The sequence below is a fragment of the Labeo rohita genome, chromosome 13, assembly GCF_022985175.1.
Source record: "Labeo rohita strain BAU-BD-2019 chromosome 13, IGBB_LRoh.1.0, whole genome shotgun sequence".
Lineage (NCBI taxonomy): Eukaryota > Metazoa > Chordata > Actinopteri > Cypriniformes > Cyprinidae > Labeo > Labeo rohita.
Window position 1 is genome coordinate 6,265,511 of NC_066881.1, and position 23,484 is coordinate 6,288,994.

General features: G+C 35.4%; 1 protein-coding gene across 3 annotated transcripts; it reads right to left on the minus strand.

Annotated features, from left to right (window-relative positions):
* Positions 1–272: 272 nt before the first annotated feature.
* lrrc73 (leucine rich repeat containing 73) lies at positions 273–21,226 on the minus strand. 3 transcript variants are annotated; one of them, XM_051125573.1, is made up of 6 exons: positions 20,423–21,226; positions 17,884–18,044; positions 15,422–15,544; positions 14,937–15,037; positions 10,064–10,259; positions 273–1,308 (listed from the first exon to the last, which is right to left on the minus strand). In XM_051125573.1, the coding sequence occupies exons 1-6, from the start codon at positions 20,692–20,694 to the stop codon at positions 1,286–1,288; spliced, it is 876 nt and encodes a 291-aa protein (XP_050981530.1). In that variant the 5' UTR covers positions 20,695–21,226; the 3' UTR covers positions 273–1,285. The 3 variants fall into 3 exon arrangements, with proteins under 3 accessions (XP_050981530.1, XP_050981528.1, XP_050981529.1); XM_051125571.1 differs by lacking the exon at positions 273–1,308 and adding an exon at positions 6,526–9,946; XM_051125572.1 differs by lacking the exon at positions 273–1,308 and adding an exon at positions 6,526–6,899 and having other exon boundaries at positions 20,423–21,224.
* Positions 21,227–23,484: the final 2,258 nt, after the last annotated feature.

The following is a 23,484-nucleotide window of genomic DNA, read 5'->3' on the forward strand; positions in this document are numbered from 1 at the left end:
GCATTTAGCTGGTTTTGCATCTGAACTCTTAACATACATATACACACACATATATATACACTGTATGTGTGTGTCTTTATATATGCATAATAAATATACACAGTACACACACATATGTTATGCACACAAAAACTTTTATTTTGGATATGATTTTTGGTCTGGTTTTTAATATAATACACCAAAAGAAAAAGAAAAAAAAAATCACACTATGGAAATAGTTAATTAATCATTATAAATAGCAAGTTCAAAACAATATTATATTGCAGCAAAATATTGACTTTACCAAAACACATTGAAAATGACGGAAATTAAATATGAGACCATATGATAAAATTGCTGGGCAAGCAATTAAAACATTTTTACCTTTTAAACGTTATTTCGTGTTTGTGGTTGGGAATTACTCTTACCATTCTTAATCAGGCTAATTATTTAGCATTTTAGGCTCATTTTGAGCACAAAATGTTTTCTCCAAATGTAACTTTTGTAGGTGTAATTATGTAATTGAGTTTTTTGTTTGTTTGTTAGTTTGGTTTTGTTTCCTTTCCGTCATCATATAGTGATTTAACGTTGCATATATTTTTGAAAATGTTATTTTACAAGACGCTGAAGCGCATGGATATTTACCTAAACCTGTTAGCGACCACATAGTTGTACCTTGTTAATGACTTACTGCAGACAATTTATATCCATAGTGGTATCAAAAAATGAGTATAAATGTGTGGAGACACATATTTGATGAGGCCTGTTAACGGCTAGAAATGTACGCCCCGCTTTTATTCAACAGTTAAACAAGAAGTTAGTAACTTGAGTAACGGACATTTCAGACATAATACTGTCAGTTACTTACTGCTTTTGCTCAATCAGCCAACGAAAAGAACCATAGCAGGATTACCCATCGTGTCGAAATGCACTGAACAGTGTTGTTTGACTCTCCAGTGAATCAGTGTTTACAACGACGAATCGTGATTCAATGACTAACTGAAGATACTTGTCGCCACCTGTTTGCGTACGGACGTAACCTGCAGAAAGACTCGAGATGATTCCACACCCGGTCAGCATTTTTGTGTACCTCGTGTCCTGGCTCAAATCTCATTTCAGTTGCTTTCAGATCAGACTAATGAGTATTTCATCATGCTGAATCCTTTAGCATACTCCTGTCAGTGAAGAGGATTCATTACAGCATTACCCACTGGAAAATTGGCCGTCCATTTGTCTCCGTTCTTTAGCAGCTTGGTAGATTGATTGGAGGCCTTTCATTAATTATAGACAACGATCTCCTTCCTTATTATTTGCCTTTCCTGGCAGCTGCTGAATGAGAGAGGAGACAGACATTAGTGTTGGTGTCCATTTCCTTATTCGATCCCTGACCGGAAATAGAGAGCTGCTAATTCAAAGTCATAAGGGAAGAGTAGATATAGTAGGCTACCTGTGAAGAACTGAACACATCTTATAAAGCCAAATAAATGTGTAGGTTCAGAAATTAACTTTTCTATCAAAGTGCAATATTTGGCCATCATTCAAACCTGCGATTGTTTATAATAGCTCATCGATGCTAACACATCTAAATGTAATTCCACGAACTGAGAGTTTCATTCATTTTAACGTTTCATTTTAATCGCGACAGCAGTAATAGATTTAATTTAAACGTGCAGGGGCAATTTTTGCCCATTTATCTTGAATTTGAATTTCATTTTGTGGTATTTTTGCCAGACACGCACCCGTTGAAGGATTAGTTCACTTTCAGAATAAAAATGTCCTGATAATTTATTCACCCCTATATCATCCAAGATGTTCATGTCTTTCTTCAGTCGAAAGAAAGTTAAAGGGATAGTTCACCCAAAACTGAAAATTCTGTCATTAATTACTTACCCTCATGTCATTCCAAACCAGTAAGACCTTCGTTCGTATTCGCAACACAAATTAAGATATTTTTGATGAAATCCGAGAGCTTTATGACCCTCCATAGACAGTAATGCAACTACCACAATCAAGGTTAGAAACGTTGTGGACATTAAAATAGTCCATGTGACATCAGTGGTTCAAACGTAATTTTATTAGCTACAAGAATAGCTTTTGTGTGCAAAGAAAACAAAAATAACTTTATTCAACTGTATTCAACCTTGAATGTGGAAGGACCCTTGCTGTATATGGAGGATCAGGTAAACTAACCCTTTAAGGTTTTTGAGGAAAACATTCCAGGATTTTTCTCTGTATAGTTGACTTTAATGGGGATCAGCGGGTTGAAGGTCCAAATTGCAGTTGGAGAAGCCATGCATGGTTAGTTCTTCTTCAACTTTAAAATCGTCCAATAATGTTGCTTTACCTTTTTTTCTAAAGGGTGTTTGACTTTCCTTGCAAGCTTGCTTTGTAAACACTGGGTTGGTACTTTGCCTGTGTCACACATGATCTTTCCAATCTAAAGGGGTCATTGGATGCCCATTTTCCACAAGTTGATATGATTCTTTAGGGTCTAAATGTTAAATTTAACAATTTCTCAATGGTAGTGTAAATAACACCTTTTTTAAAAATCATCCTGTTCTGGTCAAGGTTGCTTTAAATGTTAATGAGCTCTGCTCGCCCGCCCCTCTCTTCTCTCTGTGGAGTGACGAGCATGTTTACTTTAGCCGCATTTAGCCGCTAAACTTGCTAAGAGGCACGTTATTAGGAAAGGCGATCGCAAAGATTCATATAAACCCTTATACTCACTACTGCTGCAAGTGAAGCTGGATCATAAATGATTTGCATGAACATAGACGGATATATGTAGATCAGGAGGTGCATTCCCTTCACAAACAAACATAATGCACTGCATCTTCAGCCGCTTACATGATGGGAGTAAATGATGACCACTATGCTCATTATTACATCCAGCAACACAACACCTCAATCGGAGATATTTTTGTCTAACTTACACCCCTGCTCCGCCATTGACTGGAGGTTAGACTGTTACAGCTGATTTAAGGTGGGTCTGAGGTAAGATGTGGGATCGTGGGAGCGGCCTCTGTTGGTGTGACGCAACACTGACAGGCATCTGAGAATGACTCGATTTAAAAAAAGGGCATATTATTTTTACAGATTAATTATTAGACGTTTTGCTAGATAAGACCCTTATTTTTCGGCTGGGATTGTGTAGAGCCCTTTGAAGCTGCATTGAAACTGCAGTTTGGACCTTCAACCCGCTGATCCCCATTGAAGTCCACTATATGGAGAAAAATCCTGTAATGTTTTCCTCAAAAACCCTTAATTTCTTTTCAACTGAAGTAAAGAAAGACATGAACATCTTGAATGACATGGGGGTGAGTAAATTATCAGGAAATTGTTATTCTAGGAGTGAACTAATCCTTTAATTTCCGACCCTGATTCAAACATTCTACCAGTTCCAGCATATGAATGAAGCTACACATTTGTAGTCTTAGAAAAGAAATCAGTTGCTATTTTAAATAATGAGAAGTCTGATAATGTTTAATCAGATCCTCTGAAAATTACTCAGAATTGCATACTTTAAAAGCCTTTCCTTCTGGATGCATTTCCCTGCTGCCATAATTTATATGCATAGCGCATATGAAGTTGTTCAGCAGCTGAGCGAGACCAAACTGTTCTTTAATCAGCATCTAACTTTGTTCTATCCACCTTTCTCCTCCCATTTGTAAATTGTATGGGTCAGGCTTCTGGTCTCATCCGCATCCAGCTATTTTTAGCTGTACAAAACAGCTGGTTTCGCTGCTTGATATTGCAAATAGGCATGTCTTACAATATTATTTTAATGTATTATCTTAATTATGAACATACTGGTTTGTAGTGCACACTTATTTCTTTATTTCCCTATAGCGGCTAATGAACCGGAAGTCTTGAAAAGGTGGAAATTCAACACAATATATTTAAGTTATTTAAATCACACAAACAAGAATGGTGTTGTACAGAATGTCATAATATTCAGACCAACAGCATGATTGCAAGTGGAATATTGTCAGTCTTTATATACATATGCCTGGCAAATAATAATAATAATAATAATAGTTTCAGATGTAATGTAAAATTGTGATTTTGCTTGCAAATTACTGTCCAAATATTACTCTTTATGACTGTGTATTGTTACACACATACATTGAAATGTTCCTCGAACAAAGCTAGAGAGGCACAATCCTTCATTTTGAAGTCTTAGATTAGCTGATTCAGTTGTGTATTGCCATTTTAGAGCAGAAATGTGTAGATGAATATTATTGTAACATACAGTGCCCTATACAAATATTGGCACCCTTGGTAAATATGAGCAAAGGAAGCTGTGGAAATAAATCTGCATTGTTCATCCTTTTGATCTTTCATTAAAAAAAATCACAAAATTCTAACCTTTCTTTGAAGTAAAACAATGGAAATTGGGGGGGGAATCTCATGAAATAAATGTTTTTCTCTAGTTCACGTTGGTCACAATTATTGGCACCCCTAGAAATTCTTATGAGTAAAATATCTCTGAAATATATTCCCATCCATATTTACTTTTTTTTTTTTAGCACCAGGGTGGAGCTAGAAGCATGAAAACAGTTCAGCCATAACTTCCTGTTGCACAGGATTTTAAATATGAGGAACACAAAGGCCAAATTCCCTTAATTCCCTTAATCAGAATATAGTTCTGATGTGCAGAACAAGATTGCTGAGCTTCACAAAATAGAAAGTGGCTGTAAGAAGAGCTAAAGCACCGAAAATCCCCATTTCCACCATCAGGGCAATAATTAAGAAGTTCCAATCAACTATAAATGTTACAAATCTGCCTAGATTAGAAGAGGACGTGTGTCTATATCGTCATGATGGATGGTGAGGAGGAGACTTTGAGTGGCCAAAGACTTTCCAAGGAATACAGCTGGAGAATTGCAGAGATTAGTTGAGTCTTGGGGCCGGAAAGCTTAAAAAAAATTCAAGTAGCCCCTACATCACCACATGTTGTTTAGGACGGTTTCAAAAGAAATCCTGCTCGCTCATCCAAAAACACTTCAACTTCAACTTGGCACTTCAAATGGGACTCGCTTCTATGGTCAGATGAAACTAAAAAAGAGCTTTTTGGCAGCAAACACTCAAGATGGGTTTGGTGCAAACAGGGGTAAAAGTACCCCATGCCCACATTTAATAAACTGCTATATTTTTAATGTCGTGGGCCTATTTTTCTGGACATCTTGTTTAGATACATGGCATCATGGATTCTATCAAATACTAAGAGATAAAAAAAATCTAAACCTGACTGCCACTGTTAAAAATCGTATAATGGGCCATGTTTCGATATTCCATCAGGACAATGATCCAAAACAAACACAAAGATGTGTCACTGAGGACAAAATGAAGCCTCTGCCATGGCCGTCCCAGTTCCCAGACCTGAACCCTTTAGAAAATGAGTGGGATGAACTGAAGAGGGGAAGCACCAACATGGAGAATCTGAAGGATCTAGAGAGATTCTGTATGAGGGAATGGTTTCTGATCTCTTGTCAGGTGTTCTTCAAACTCACCAGGGATCATAGGAGAAAATTCAGAGCTGTTATCTTGGGAAAAGGATTTGCAATAATTGGGTGCCAATAATTGTGGCCAACGTGAACTAAAGAAAAATATTTCCCCCCACTTTTTATCTTTTTACTGCAATGAAAGATTAGAATTTTGTGAATTTTTGTAATAAAAGATCAAAAGGATAAACAACACAGATTTATTTCCATAGCTGCCTTTGCATGTATTTACCAAGGGTGCCAATATTTTTGGAGGGCACTGTATAATACATACTAATGCATGTACATGCCATTCCCCACTGTCTAATCCCAGACTGTGTGTAAATAAACCTTGCTTGCATGCTCACAAAGGTTATGAAACACACACTATGGGGCATTTAATTATTTACTCTGCACAAATGGTTTTAATAGCCAACTCCGTCGGAAATACCCAAAAACGGCACAGACTCTAAAAAGTGATTTCGTCAGAAAAACGGATCTCTAAAAACAGCAAGCTTTTAACCATATCACACCGCTGTGCAGAAGAGAAAGAGCAGGTTAAAAATGCATGAAGCATAAAGGTCTGGGAAAGGCTTAAATGTGGATCACAGTTGTTCTAAATGGTATAAACAACATAATCAGCTTTACACAGGAGCTGCTGTAACAGTACTGAAGCACTGAAACATGACGCTGATGTGACTGTAATGGTAATGTCTGCCTTTTTTCACAGCGCTACGCCACTTTTAATGCTTGGATGTATTCCGAGTAGGAGTATCGTGTTTACGCTGCACAACTGCCTGAATCCAAATGAAGAAGACTGTGAAAAGATGGTGACATCAAACAGCATTAGAGGACATCAGACACCACACTGAAGCTTGTGAAGCGCACACACCTGTGTAATGGAAACAGACAGGTGTTCGCTAGAGAGACTGAGCCCGTCTGGATCATAGAAACACCACTGGTCAGGTGGGACCGATATAAGTGTGTATAGTTGTAGTACAATGTGTGGTCAAAGCAAATGTTGAATTACACAACAAGAACAAAAAAAGCAGAGCAAAAAGCATTTAAAAAGGTGTAAACTGATTTATTCAGGCATCAGGCCATCACATCAACCCTATACAGCTCATCTAACAGAGTATACTGTTATCGGTTAAATACTCATTTTTATAAATAGACTGTACATCTGTAAAATAAATAATTCACTATTGCGTATTATAAGTCACTTGGTGTTTAAGGTTTTTGTTCCAGCTTTGAACCGTCTTGCGCTAAGTGCTACAGGTCATGCGGTGTGAGAGGTTGCACGCTAACTGGTGGTCTCACGGTAGTTGTACAGTGCAAGCGCAAAACATCGGCAGCTCCAGTATCACATCTCTGTCTCTGCCAAAAAGCTCTCACCCAGTCCTGATGTCATCAGGACCATCTGGGAGCTGGAAGAGTCTGGAAGGGTCAGAGACAATTTGGTAAATGGTTGAAATGTTTGAAGAGGACAGGAAAAGGCTATTCCAGTTCTAAAAATTCGTCACTCTAGGGATAGTTCACATTCTCTCATCTTATTCACCCTCAAACCTGTATGACTTTCTTTGACCCGGTGCATTTTTGGAGAATATCATGACTGCTCTTCTTTATATACACTACTGCTCTTATGCTCAACAAGGCTGCATTTATTTGATCAAAAATACAGTAAAAATAGTAATATTGTGAAATATTATTACAATTTAAAATAGCATTTTCTATTTGAATATATTTTAATATGTAATTTATTCCTGTGATCAAAACTGTACTTTCAGCATCATTACTCCAGTCTTCAGAGTCACATGATCTTTCAGAAATCATTCTAATATGCTGATTTGCTGCTCAAGAAACATTTTCAACATTTCTTTTCAAGCTGTGATACATTTTTTGGAATTCTTTGATGAATAATTGTTAGGTAGAACAGCATTTATTTATTTAATAATTTTTTTGTAACAATCTAAACATCTTTACTGTCACCTTCGATCATTTTAAAGGGATAGTTCACCCAAAAATGAAAATTACCCCAGGATTTACTCTGTACCCTTAAACCATCCTATGTGTATTAAGACTTTCAGATGAATGCAGTTGGAGTTATATTAAATATGTCCTAGCTTTTACAAGCTTTATAATGAATGGGCAGTGTTGGGGAAAGTTACTTTTAAAAGTAATGCATTACAATATTGCGTTACTCCCTAATAATATATATATATATAAAACCGTTTATCTTGAGCAATTTTTGCTTATTAGTATGGTTTGATTAGATCATCGATGGTCAGCAGCAAAGACAGTGGTTAATAAAATGGGATTAAATACAATAAAGGATATTTGTATTATTTAACATTTAATTATTGTAGGTTTGTGTCATATTCTGAGTGTCAATTCACTGTTTTTATTTATTTTGAGGAATACTAAATATGTTTCTTTTTTTGGAAGATGAATTAATGAATGTTCACATTTTACACATTATTCCTGATTTCTCTCAACATGGGGACAGGAGAGCTTTCAATCAATAAAGGAGAAAAGTAACTTAGATATTTTCTTGGAAATTAAAAAAGTAATGTGTTACTTTACTAGTTACTTGAAAAAAAGTAATCTGATTACGTAACTCGTATTACTTGTAATACGTTACCCCCAACACTGTGAATGGGTGTTGACATGAAATAGTCCAACAGAAGACCAATATGTGCATCCATCCATCTGTCCATCCATCCATCATAAAAAGTGCTCCACGCAGCTCCAGAAGGGTTAATAAAGCCCTCCTGAAGCAAATCAATGCTTTTTTTGTAAGAAAAATATCCATATGTGTGTTCATGAGAGAGTGGCGTTCCAGCGGATGACGTAGGATGTAGGCGTATTCATAGGTTACGCTATGCCCTCATAAGCCATGCACTAGAACGCCACTCTCTCGTGAACGGGTAAATGTCAGTTAGCGGAAGCTAGAGATTACAGTTTATAAAGTTTTAGATATGGATATTTTTCTTACAAAAACGCATTGATTTGCTTCAGAAGGCGTTTATTAACCCCCTGGAGCAGTGAGGAGTACTTTTTATGATGGATGGATGCAGTTTATTGGACTTCTGTTGGACGATTGAATCTCAACAGCCATTTATTGCCATTACAAAGCCTTGGAAGAGCCAGGAATTTTTTTATATATAATCCCAATTGTATTCACCTGAAAGAAGAAAGTCATACACACCTAGGATGGCTTGAGGGTGAGTAAATCATAAAGTAATTTTTATTTTTGGGTGAACTATGCCTTTAATATGTCCTTTTTTTAGTAAATGTATTACCTTACTGTCCCCAAACTTTTGAACAGGCATGTACAATAATGGAAAAAAGAGGGGACTAGACCTTTCAAACATCATTACATTCATTACATTCACTCAAACCATGCATTAAGAGCTGGGGGGTGAAAACTTTTTGAATTTAAAGATCAGGGTAAATTTAACTTATTTGTCTTCTGGGAAGCTTCTGTAGCTTTTGAAGGGCAGTAATAAGTGGAAAAAAAAAGATGTTTAGGTAAAATAAGAAAAATGTACACATCTTCATTCTGTTTAAAAGTTTTCACCCCCCCAGCACTTAATGCATCGTTTTTTCCTTCTGGAGCATCAGTGAGTGTTTGAACCTTCTGTAATAGTTGCATATGAGTCCAAAGAAAAAAGAATTTGTGGAACCTGAAGGATTTTTCTGAAAAACAGCAGGCAGTTTACCTGTTCAGGACAAAATAGGGACTCGTGATCAACTATTACAAATTAAAAATAAAGCATAGCTGTGGATCATTCAGGTAACAACACAGTATTAAGAATCAAGTGTATGTAAACTTTTGAACAGGGTCATTTTTACAAATTCAGCTATTATTTTCTCTTCTTTTCTCTGTCTTTTATGTGAAATATCTTATTTAGGTCAGTACTAAATAAGAAATAACATGCATTTTGTACGATCCCTCTTATTTTGCTACAACAATTAACATTTTGCAGATTCTGCAAGGTGTATGTAAACTTGACCTCAACTTTAACAAAAAAGCTATTCTTCAGAAAATATAACAGTCTTTCAATAAAAAATTTGGCATTGACACCATTGACGTCCTAGGTTTTAGTGATATTGAGTACTAGTTTGATACTTTTAAGGTGTTAGCTCCATTGGCCGATCACTTTCATAATATAGAACATAATGGTTAGGATATTCTTCCAAAACTCACCTTTTGCACAAAAAAGAAAGTCAAACAGGTTTGGAGTGACACTGGATGACAGAATGATCATTTCTGGCTGCACTTTTCCTTTAAAATTTACCCTTACTAATAGTAGCCTCTAAGTCTAATGACTTTAGGATATACAGGACAGAGAACTCACAACTTGGCCATTATGAGAAATTCATATTTCTATTTCGCAAGTAGAAATGGTCTTTCCTAAGTAATGCATGAGAAATGTGATTTTCTGTACTTCCCTTTTGCCCCAGCCTCTTAGAACCAGTTACTCCAGGAAAGTCATCCACACACAAAGAGGGAAAGAGAAAAGTGGAAGAGAAATCTAAATGAAACAGTCTTGAAGCAAAGAGAACAGGCTGAGAGAGTGAGGCTGGTCAGCCCTTACTGCTGTGGGGAACCCAGGCGGGTTTCTCCCTGGGGGTCACCGAGCTTCCGCGCGCCTCTCCGTCTTTATCCTCTTCTTCCTCGCCTTCAGAGAGGAGATCTGAGATCTGCTGCTGCAGCTCGGGACTGATGTCGTTCTCGGCTAGAACCAGCACACGCAGGCTGGTGGGGTAGTTCTCCACCATGTCTAGGAAGACCTGACAACAGAGAAACAAGGAAAAGCATGACGGAGATGAATACACTCAAAGCATGTGAAGAATTCGGAGGAAATGAAGTGCAAATGAAATCTCTGTGCTGTTGGTTGCAAGTAGATGTTTCTACTCGATCAGTGGGTGCATCACGTGAACTTCACTGTCTGCACTTCTATTAATAGTAAGAGTGTCGCAATGCACCAGTATTGACCATAACTTTGATATGGCTTTCTCAAGCCAACTTACTGGAATCCTATTGAAACTTCTTCTTCTTCTGAGACTAACATGTCTGACTGTATCTCCTCCTAGAGCTTTAACTCTACAAACTCCAAACTCAGCCCAGATCTTCAGACTGACCTGACCAAGTGTGCTGTATCTTTTCTAACTGATCAGACTTACGGTTTTCCTGAAAATAACAAATTAAACTTGGACAAACCCCATAGACTTACACTGACAGAATGTTAAAGACTATTAAAACTCCAACTGTCAAAACTCCCAGATTCCCTTGAGACTCAATCAAGCTTCCCTTCTATGTACTATTTCTAATCCTAAACTCACCCTGGTGAAAAAAACAGCATATGCTGGTAGGAATGTTTTGATGCAGGGATGCTGATTAGGTATGTTTTCATGCTGGTCCTTAGCTGGTTTATGCTGGGACCAGCTTAAACCAGCAAAGGACCAGCATCAAAACATACCTACCAGCATATGCTGTTTTTTCACCAGGGCATTCAAACTAACTTAGTCATCATGCTAGAAACATGCTAGTAACATGCTAATCATGCTAGAATCATGCTTACAATGTGCTAGTAACTTGCAAATCATGATAACAACATGCTAGTAACATGCTAATCATGCCAGAATCATGTTAACAACATGTTAGTAACTTGCTAATTATGTTAACATCATGCTAGTAACATGGTAATCATGCTAGAAACATGCTAGCAACATGCTAATAAGTTGCAAATCATGTTAACAACATGCTCGTAACATGCTAATCATGCTAGCAACATGCCAATAAAATGCTAGTTACTTGTTAATCACTATACAACATATTTTTAATTTTTCTACTTCAAACTTTCACATTTTTAGCTTTTAAAACTTTTAAAACTTTCTGTTTTAGCTTTCTCAAGTCAACTTGTTTGTCTTGATGAACTTTTTTATCCAGTTTTAAAAATAATTATTGATATTGTGTTAATAATACACATACAAAATTATCATAAACATCCACTATATGTTAATACTCCAACACTTTTGTGCACTTTTGTACTGTTATGATTTTGAAAATACAAAATGAATGTGAATGATTCATTCATTTAAACGGATAGTTCACCCAAAAATAAAAATTATATCATTAATGACTCACCCTCATGTCGTTCCAAACCCGTAAGACCTTTGCTCATCTTCGGAACACAAATTAAGATATTTTTGATAAAATCCAAGAGCTTTCTGACTTTGCATAGACAGCAACACAACTGAAATGTTCCCAGGCCCAGAAATGTATACTGGTGATTGAAAACGATAGGCCTGTGGAGGATGGTGACTTGGAGGAGAGGAATTGTTGAATAAAATCATTATTTTTGTTTTCTTTGTGCACAAAAAGTATTCTTGTATCGTAAAATTAACGTTGAACCTCTGATGTAACATGGACTATTTTAACAATGTCCTTACTACCTTTCTGGACTATGAACGTGTCAGTTACGTTGCTGTATATTCAGGGTCTGTATGCTCTTGGATTTCATCAAAAAAATCTTAATTTGTGTTGCGAAGATGAATGAAGGTCTTCTTCTGTTGAGCACAAACTCATACAGGTTTGGAACAAGTGGAGGGTGAGTACAGTAAATAATGACAACATTTTCATTTTGGGGTGAAGTATCCCTTTAAGCCTCATTTCTTGATGCACAACTGCAACTTATTTGGGCAAGCAGGACATATGACCTGTAAACTTTAGTTACAAAAGTATAATATAAAAAGGTAGTGGCATGAGGCCATTGGGTGCAAAAATAAATGGATTTCCCATGAACAAATATAATTATAGAGTCAGTGGCTTCCATTGCCTCTGGCTTGCTGCAGAAAAAGCCAAAGTCAAATGCTTCACTTGATTCTCAGCCAAACGGCACAGGCCCATACAGAACCAACAGACCCTCAATGCTGAAAACACAATCAAATAAATATTCAATAAATTGGATGTTGGAAATGGTGTTTCCAATTCTAGTGTTAGTATGCTTTAAGGTGTGGTGGTCATCAGATTAGCAGGAAAAACTTTTAAAAAAGTGACTTTCTGTTGGTCGCAGAAAATCCACGAGAACAACTTGAACCTGTGACAAAATCTGCATGGGGAAATCTTTCCCCATCATGTGGAATCCTATTAGAATGTCTGGATTTTGGCAGTGAAAATTCACTGAATGACATTAAATGACACTGTGCCTAAGTTGTCCATTTCTGCAGTCATTTGCATTATAGGTATTGCTCGGAAGAAAGCGCATGTCCAAATATGCTCCACGTTATCCGAAAAAGAGTGCATCAAATCAGTATGACGTTTGAATACTTCATAATCACGATACAGTCGGCACAAATACCTGGATGGACTACTACACCTGCTGAGGTTTTGAAGCATTCAACCAATGCACATTTCATCATCCAATGACACCAACAGGAGCCATCAAATTCAAAAAGGTCATATAATGTCCCTCATCAAAATGTACTGCTTAGGATAAAAGTATAGGAATTCAGAACTGCATTCATCTGCACACGCGCAAAATAATTCATGGTATCCTTTTATGAACACAGAGAGCATGAATAAGAAATTTCCTGTACAACTTTGCCCTCTAGTGGAGAGTTATGAAAAGATAAACAGAGAAAACAAGAAGATATAAGAAGTTTTAAAGGAATAGTTTATCTGTTGTAATGTCAAAGGTCATGTTGTATAGACCTTGTGAAAGTGTATTTCTGAATATGAAACACTGTCCTAGGTGTATATGACTATCTTCTTTAAGTTATATTAAAAAAAATCTCCTGGCTCTTCCAAGCTTTATAATGGCAGTGAATGGTGGTTGAGATTTAAAATAAAATAAAGTACAGAAATCCATCATAAAAAGTACTCCATACGGCTCCAGGTTAATAAAGGCCTTCTGACATGAATCAATGCATTTGTGTAAAAAAACAAATCCATATTTTAAACTTTATAAACTATAATTTTAAGCTTCTGCTAACTTTCGTATGCACATCTCATTTTATGTTTCACAAAAGAAAGATGATAAAATAAGCCTGCAATGACATGAGGGTGACAGAGGAATTATGGCTTAAAGTTGTGCTTAATCCATTATTTTCCCAGACAGTGCTATTTTTCAGCAGGTGGTGACAGGAATAGGTTTTGGATTACTCATTTGGTTTATAAAGTACATATCTGATCTACATGCCCTATCTCCTTTCAAGGGTAAAATGAACAAAGCCACTGCACAGATTACATTACACGCATCGCACAGCACTTACCCACATGAACCTACACATAATTCATCACTGATTTAAATCAACAAGCCCTATGAATAGAGTTTACTCTTTCAGAAATTAAAGTGAACTCCTTGGTAGTTTTTTTCAGAAATTGGTTGATTTAATATCTGTGATGCAGGGACATTGGAAATATTCTAATATGCATTAAAGAAGTAGTTCACTTCCAGAACAAACTTTTACAGATAATGTACTCACCCCTTTGTCATCCAAGATGTTCATGTCTTTCTTTCTTCAGTTTTAAAGAAATTGTGTTTTTTGAGGAAAACATTTCAGCATGTCAAAATGTCTTTTATTTCTGATGTAGAACTGAATTTTCCACATCATTACTCCAGTCTTCAGCTATTTGCCAAACTCGTTTTTCTCCCTTTCCACATCTCATATCAAATTGGAAAGGCATTTACTTTCAATAAAAATGAAAGAAATAATCAAAAAGTATCAGGTGGGGTTTGGGGAAAGTTTAGGGAGGGCTTTATTGTCCCAATAAAGCAGCATACATTTAATAATTTAAATAAAAATGATAATTTACACTGAATACGTTATTACTGCACACTGTTTGATAATATAGTACAATACTAAGGTAAAGATATTTGTCACTATTTGCAATAAATAGCAGAAATATGCCATTTTACTTAGTGTAAATAGCATCTTTGGTTGTTTGCACTTAGTGTAAATAGTATCTAACGTTATTTACACTTGCAAATAGCCACTGTCTTATTATTATCAATGTTGAAACCAGTCGTGCTGCTTAATATTTTTTGTAGAAACCTGGAAACATTTTTTTCATGATTCTTTGATGAATAGAAAAGTTCAAAAGAACAGATTCTTCAAAACAGAACTCTTTTGTAAGATCATAAATGTCTTTACTGTTACTTTTGACCAAATTAATGCATCTTTGTTGCATGAAAGTATTATTTTATTTAACGTAAATTTACCGACACCAAACTTTGGAACAGTGGTGTACCTTTTATGTTCCATAGAAGAGAAAAAAGTCATATAGGTGTGGCTTTTTTTATTTTTATTTTTTGGGTGAACTGTCCCTTTAAGGCATGTTCTCAGCCTGCATTATAATACTCTGTATATAATGTAAATATTAAGAAAAAAATCGTAATCAATTTGAATAAATATAGTCAAAAAAAACACGATGTTTCATGAACTACTCCTGAGTTTGGAATATACCTGTGCTGACTGATTTGTGAGGCCGGTTCCCTCCAAGTCCAGAACTTCAAGAGTCCGACTGGATGCGACAGCGACAGCCAGCATCCCAGCAATGTGATCCCCTGGAAACAACAAGCAATGAGAAAAGCTGAGACAGAGACTCGGGGTGCAAGGTGCAAACCAAGTGGTTTTCAAAGTGCAAACCCTGCATTTCTCAGGCAGAAAAATTTGTACGCTTGGGCGGCAGTTTCATTCACCAGGGAGCAACGGTCAGCAAATAAATGTCTCAATATATAACATCTACTCCGACTACTTTACTTAAGGGAAAGTCCTGCCTCTTTGAATTAATTGTTAAATAGATTTGTTTCAAACCAAGACACGCAATTAACTTTACAAACATTTAAAGTCAACTCTTAAGCTTATTAATACTGACTTAAAATGTTAACAATATCTATGTATTATGTCCGGCATACATCCATACCTCAAAACAGCAGAAAATCGCTCACCTAAGGGATTGTAGTCGAGGTTGAGGACCCGTAACTGTGAGCTGTGAGCCACTGCAATGGCCAGTCGAGCCCAACCCTGCGTGCTGATGGCTGGGTTGGCACTCAGTGTAAGCTCTTTAAGCCCTGTGCAGTATTATTGATCGCATAAAAGGACATTGTTAATTTACCACAGAGCCAAGCCTCCTGCTAGATTTAAAGCTACTACTACAGTATTTTTCATTTGGATATACATTATACATGGAACTGTACCAATTTTCACAAATTACACACAGCAAAACCACAAATCAATGAAAACCTTACACACAGTCTTTATCAATGTTTTACAATCTGAATATCAACATTAGAAAGATTTAGTAGTACAGATATATTTATAGCAATAGCCAAAAATACATTTTATGGGTCAAAATTTTATGCCACAAATCCAAATGTAATTTTTGGTTAGTAATATGCATTGCTATTGGATTTGGACAACTTTAAAGATGATTTTCTCAATATTTAGATTTTTTTTTTTTTTTTTTTTGCACCCTCAGATTCCAGATTGTCAAATAGTTGTATCTCTGCCAAATATTGTCTTGTCCTAACAAACCATGCTTCAATGGAAAGTTTATTTATTTAGCTCAGATGATGAATCTGCAATTCAAAAAATGTACTGTTATGACTGGTTTTGTGGTCCATGGTCACATATTGTTGCTAATATGAGATTTGTCAATTAAATATGTGAAATTATATATGTATATATATATATATATATAGTGTTGGGGAAAGTTACTTTTAAAAGTAATGCTTTACAATATTGTGTTACTCCACAAGAAAGTAACTAATTACATCACTTAGTTACTTTATATGGAACGTAATGCGTAATGTTACTCTTGCATTTTACTTACTTTTTACTTGTTACTTTTTAAATGTACATTTTTGAAAAAAAAACGTAAAAGCCCTTTCATCGAAGTTCAGCAGCAAGGACACTGGCTAATAAAATGGGATTAAATACATAAAGGATATTTGTGTTTTATTTAACATTTAGTTATTGCATTGCGTCATATTCTGAGTTGCATTTCACTGTTTTTATGCATTTTGAGGAATACTGAATCTGTTTTTTTGTGAGTGAGATGAATTAATGCATGTTCACATTTACTCACACACACACTGTATATTCCTTTACAAAAGTCAAAAGCCATATCATAAATTTACCAAATTTTTAATTTATTTAGATTTACTGGATATCTGTTTTGTCTGTCATTGGTTAGTCATTTATATGACTAAGATAACTACATAATTAAATTATCAATTTTCAGTTGGCTTATTATATATATATGTGTATATGAAGAGTTCAGATGCAAAAGCCTCTAAATCCATCTGACGTATTTCTTAAAAATGAGCATTTCTTTCTGGCTACTATAGGTTTGTAAGTACTGGTACTTCTGATTGGGCTGAGGCTGGAATTTATATATATATATATAATTCGGGGCCATCATGCCCCACTTTAAATAATTTTACATTTTGTGCTATGACAATAAAATTAGCAAATGTTTCCATTTTTTCCCTTAATAACACATCATCTGGCTCATGCATCATCATGCTCCACATGCTAAACTTATATCTAAATATATTATATTTTAAAGGGTCACATTCTACTTATCTCCTAACATCTTTCCTTTCATCAACTACAGAAACAGGCCATTTCATTTTCATTTCACGTGAAGAAAATATGTTTCAAAATATGCTTTTCTATATTACCTATGTGTGTTCACATGCAGTGACAATGTGCCAGAGTGCTGAGAGCTGTGGAGTTTGGGGAGTTTTGTACACGGAGTGCATCAGAAGTGTGAAAGCAACAGGAATGTGTCTGTTTTGCAAATGTCCAAACGATATAAATTTCTTGCATATTAGCATAAGCAATGGTGTCTTGGTGCATTGATTCATCCAACTGAAAATACTGTAATATACACTTAAATCTCCAACATAATGTATAATATGACTAATTGCTTATTTAAAGAGATAGTTCACTCAAAAATGAAAATTCTCTTATTAATTACTCTCCCTTATGTCGTTCTAAACCCATAAGACCTTCGTTCATCTTCAGAACACAAATTAAGACATTTTTGATGAAATTGGAGAGCTTTCTGACCGTGTATAGACAGCAAGGGTCTTACTGTGTTCAAGGTCAAGAAAGGTAGTAAGGACATCAGCAAAATACTCCATGTGACATCAGTAGTTTAACTATAATATGATGCTACGAGAATATTTTGTGCTGTGCAAGAATACTAAAATAACTCTATTCAGCATTTCTTTTCCGTGTCACCCTAGTGCCATTTTGAAGAGTACCACAAAATTTGAAACAAAATGTTCATTTTTGGGTGTACTATCCCTTTAATCTTAAAGTTATTTTATATGAAAACTGTCTACTAAAATACTATAAATACTAAAAAATACTGTTTACTGTTTAAGCTGTGATGTTTTACCCGATTTAGCTCCATCCGGAGGAAGCATGCCACAAATGAGACGAACTGCCTCATCTCCCAGCATGCAGTCCCCCAAATCCAAGGACACCAGTGAGGGGTGAGTGGAAAGGGCTCCATTCAGAGTGACCAATCCCGCATCTAAAAGTGGACTTCCATGGAGACTATAAAGGCACAGGAAAAGTGGACAGAGACAGACATTATGTTCTGTGCTACATCTGCATTCCCTGAAGAAATGACAATGCTTTCAAGTCAGCAAAAATGTTTCAAATATTGGTTCTGCATAACAAAACATGTCACAGCAGAATCGCTTTGCTATTGTCAGGACATTTAGCTCTCGTTTTCCGTCAGCTGCGTACAATAAACTAATTATAGATTATGTGTGGCTTTTTGAAACACAATTTGTTACTAATTAGAAATTAGAGGTGAAATCACTATTACACATGACCACAGAAGTTGTAAGTCTCTGTACAGTTGCTAAAAAAAAATTGCCATGAGTGCACAGACAGGCAGGCTTGTAAAACTTCCCAATATAGCAAATGAATATGAAAATCAAAGCCTAACACACAATAATGATATATATATATTCACATATCTAGAGATGTGAAATAATGTGTTGTTAATGTTTTATAATAAATGTATTAAACTAATAATTAACATTTAATGTCAATTAAAATGCTTGCAAATGTCATTAAAATTTTAATTCATATGATCATGCACATCTTGGAAATCTACAAATGATTTTAACAGATGTTATACAATGATTACAATTTTTTGTTAATGCACAACTCTTCTGCTGTTATTGAGGTGTGATACAGGTAGGGCTAGGTACAGGTTTGGTGGTATGGGTAGGTTTAAAGGGGTAAGGGGTCAGAAGTGTACAGGGCCAATTTGATTACTAGGCAACATGATTCAGTCTGTTTATATTAAATTATTTTGATAAATGAAAAATGAAGTATTTTCTTGAAAATATAATAAAAACCTCCTGTTGATGTATTATTCAAGGAATATTCTGTTTAATGATACAAATGGTATACTTATAAGTGTTGAGGTAATAAAAACACGTTTTGCACCCAAATTACAATGTGTGTTGTGTTTACCAAGCATTAAGCTAAACTGAACTAACCACCCTTTACATAAACGTTGTTACAGTCAACATGTTGTTACAATAGCTAAAAGTTTAGTGCTAATAAAGATACTAAAAAAAATCAGTAAATGTTTATAAACCTTTACAAATGATGATTAGTCTCAGCTTTAGATTGGGTGCTGCAAAAACATTAACAAATGATTAATAAATGATTTGTAAAAATGTGAAAATAGGGTGAATTCCGGTCATTTGGGACACTTTTTGCAATCAAAATGACTGCTCATCAAGGTACTAATGATTAGTAAATGTTTATAAACGTTTAAAATTGATGAATAGTTTCCACTTTAGATTAATTAAGCTATATTTTCACAACATTTGTAAATGTAAAAATGAGCATTAGCTTATATGTGAACTGAAGTTTAATGAGATTTATAAGCATTCAAAAGTACATTAACAAACTTTGTAATCATTGTATAATTTCTGTTAAAATCATTTGTAGATTTCTAAAACACACTGAACGTTTGCTGACATTTGTTAATATTAACTAATGATCTGTAAAGCATTATATAACATTTGTTAATGATTTATTAATGAAGCATGTCAAAAACTTTTTTATGCATGATCATATTGAAAGTTGAATTTATAAGCATTTCAATTTACATTAAATAATGATCTGTTAATCATTTGGAAATGCTTAATAAGGTGATTAGTTAACATTAGCAAGCACACTATCTCATGTTTCTAGATATGTGAATATATATTAAGCAATGATTAGTTAAACATTATATAATGTTTGTTAATGATTTATTAATTAAACATATTATAAAGTGAAATGACCAAAAACAGTGACAACAGTGAGTTTGTAAAAAGACCAATCACAATTCAGTATGCAAACGATCTGAGAAACACCACCAGCCTCAGTTCAGTGTGCTAATATTACAGTGACGTAATCGAAATCCCTTGGAACTGGAGAGCAAACATTCTAACAGTGTGTGTCAGTGGGAGATCTTCAAACTTTAATTTCATAAACACGAATAATATCTAGGTCTAGACTTTATACAGCCTAAATTTAGAAGTGAATTCAAAGAAAAAATGGTTTCATTGTACATATTTCGTTGTGCATCGTTACTCACGAAGAACAGCGCAATCAATTCTGTCATAAGAGCCAACAATATTGATAGTACGGATAGCTGATTTTAAAGTTTAAGGTTGATTAGTAGCCTACACTATAGGGTAGATGCTGGATGTGGTTTGGGGGTTGCTTATTTGTCAAAGTCAAAAAGCCCACTAGTGATGTTTTTCGACAGTTCCCTTCAATGTAAGTGTACTGACCGACAGCAAACTTCCCATCAATAAAGCCTACCGCTGGAAATACGCGCGATGATGATAATAATAATAATAATAATAATAATAGTGACGTTTGCATGCCTAACTAATCCTTAAAGAAGCACTCACAAGAGGGTCTGAACGGATCTGTTGGCCTTCAGAGCGTCCGCCAGCTGCTTGGTCCGGCTGATGGTGGACACCACGCCGAGGTTCAGGTTCAGCTGAGCGAGAGAGTGCGACTCCGCCACGCCGCGACACACACGGCCGAAGTCTCGGTCGGACAGCTGACAGCCGCGCACCGACAGCAGCCGCACGCTGTTCTCCTTCAGGCTGTCGCATATGTCTTTGATTTCAGCACCGGACAGCGCCTCTCCCGTTATCTGAATAGAGCCCGGCAGCATTTCGGTGGTGTCAAGCTTGATTAACGGGCATTATGGATCCTGGAGGTCGGATCCGCAATGTCTAATCCACCCGACGCCAGTGCAGCAGCTACAGGCTCGGAATATCGCGGAAGGTGTGGTGCTGCTGCTGCTACTGCTGCTGCCTACTTCAGCGTTTTGTGCTTCCTCTGTGTGTGTCTCCCGACATGCTTGAGGTTCCTCAAGGCTGTGAATCAAAGATGATGATGATGCTGGTGCTGTCGGTTACTATGGGTACCCTTTAAACGTCGCTCACGTTAAATTGTTCCCAACTCACCAACGAAACGGGCATTAGGCGACTCCAGGTTTGAGGTAATCCGTCTGACAGCTGATGCTGGGATTGGCCACAAGGAGAGAACGTATCTGTGCCGAGCGAGCGTGTGAACGGAAAATGGGCGCTAAGTCTTGAGGTAACGAGTGTAAGGCTACATCTATTCCACTGCATGGATTATTACTGGGTCTTGGAAGTAGGTTGCATCTACTGCGTGAAATAGAACACTGGGGCAAGTTGTCACATACTGGAGCGAATGTTTGGGGTAACACATTATTATAAGTAACGCGAGTTACATAATCAGATTACTTTTTTTCAAGTAACTGGTAAAGTACCGCATTACTTTTGAACCCTTTAAACCCTTTTTAACCCTCCGTGGGACGCCTAAGTTTACTTCATCATATTATAAATAAATCCTAATCTAATTATGACAAACTATATATCGTTGGGAAGGTCTAAGACTCCTAAATAGATATTTTACCACTCTTCTGTGTTTTAAAATGAATAGATTCATTTATGACAAGAGTGCACCTCACATAACAGGAGTTCTGACCTTTGTCTGACTTTCTTTGTTGCCTTTTTACCTATCATGCAATAGAAATCTTAAGAAATTATATATGACCTGAAAACTTGAAATCTCAAAATTCATCCTTTTGAAAACCATTTTAAAATTGTAAAATTGAAATTGTACATCAAAATCATATTACAAAATGTTTTCATTCATGAATTCTAAAAATGTAACTTTGGACAGAGCATTTTCATGTCTATGTTCAATATAGGGAGTGGCAGTTAAAAGGTTAAAGCACAAGAAAATATCAATTACTTGTTCAAATAAGTTGTTTTCTTATGTATTGACTGACAAGTCTCCTGTCCCCATTTTAAGATAAATCGGGAGTTATACGTGCAGAGGTGCTCTGTAAACATGATGTTACTGTAGTTCTAGACTAAATGTAAACATGCATTTACTCATGGCATAAACAAACAAAAAACAAACAAACAAAAAAAACCATTTACATATTCCTCAAAATGAATAAAAACAGTAAAATACAAACTCAGACTATGAAGCAAATCTGCAATAATTAAATACGTTAATTTACACAAATCATTTATGTATTTAATGCAAGTTTTTATTAACCAGTGTTTTTGCTGCTGACCTTCGATAATCCAGTTCAACCATACTAATTAGCAAAAATTACTTTAACTTTTTTTTTTATTGCTGAAGAGAGTTGAACTTCTCCTGTTCTCTTCTGTACAGATGTGAATGTACTATTCCTTCAGCCTGAGGCTTATTCATTTAACTTTTTGATGTTATATTTGCTAAAAATAGAACTTTTTATATTAAAAACAAACAAGCAAGCTCTGCCCAGATTATAAACGTAATGCAAAAGTAATTAAGTAGCGTAATTATTAAAAACGCAGTTAGTGAGTAACGCAATATTGTAATGCATTACTTTTAAAAGTAACTTTCCCCAAAACTGCAGCATAGATTTATTTTAGAAAGGGAATTTCTGTACACATCATATGCCGACAGGTCCTCACTATAAATAAAAAAAGAAAATATATATATTTTTTACAGTTATTCCTCATGAAAAAAAGAGATCATTTTAATATTTACATTTATTTAACACTGCAGTGGGATGTAAATGTTCACAGTGGGAAAATGTCTATAGGCTTTGCAACAAAATGTATAATTGTAAACAACACAACAGCTTAGTTAACTTATTTGAAACAAAGAAAAATGTAACTGCAATTTTTTACAAAATCACATAAAATTTGACGATTGCCCAAACCTGACATTTATGAAAAATGCCTTTTGTTCTGACAGCTTAACCACTCAGTTAACTCTGTAATATCTTATACATTAAATAGTAATTTTTTTTTCATTTTTAATTAGCATTTTTTATTGTTAATGAAACTATATACTATACATATACACACAAAAAAATTAAAGAAAGAACGAAAGAAAAAATGAACTTTTATGGCTAATATATAATATAGGAGAATATGGAGCTCATTCTCCTTATCCACCTTATTTTTCAATGCGGATGAGGCTACTGTTTCATTAGCTGAGAGAAAATAACGAAAAGAATAACAATGTGCAGTGAACGGTAAAACTGTTTGCACTATACGTTTATAATTAATATAATACATTAAAATAATATGGCAAGACATGCCAATTTGCAATATCAAGCAGCAAAACGAGCTGTTTTGATGAGATTGAAAGCTAGACCCATAACATTTACAAATGTCTGTGCCCACTCCTATGGCAAAAATAAGGTGGATACTACTTATTTAGAGTCCCAAACTAAGCATTAATATGCTATTTGGTGCAGTATTTGATATTTATATGGCCAAAAAGTAAGATGAAATTCTGATTGCATGTAATGTAAGTCAATGAGATTTCATAACAGTAGACTACTTTCATAAAATGCAAATCAGTTGTAACTCTACATCTTGCAAAACATAATGCAATGCAATACATCGATGATTGAGCGACGCAT

Coding starts and splice junctions, on each gene's coding strand:
- lrrc73 (XM_051125571.1), bottom strand. CDS start 20,694: ATGCTGCCGGGCTCTATTCAGATAACGGGAGAGGCGCTGTCCGGTGCT. Junction 10,260..14,936: donor TCACAAATCAGTCAGCACAG/GTATATTCCAAA, acceptor CTCTGTTGTCAG/GTCTTCCTAGACATGGTGGA. Junction 9,947..10,063: donor CGCCTGGGTTCCCCACAGCA/GTAAGGGCTGAC, acceptor ACTTTCCTGGAG/TAACTGGTTCTAAGAGGCTG.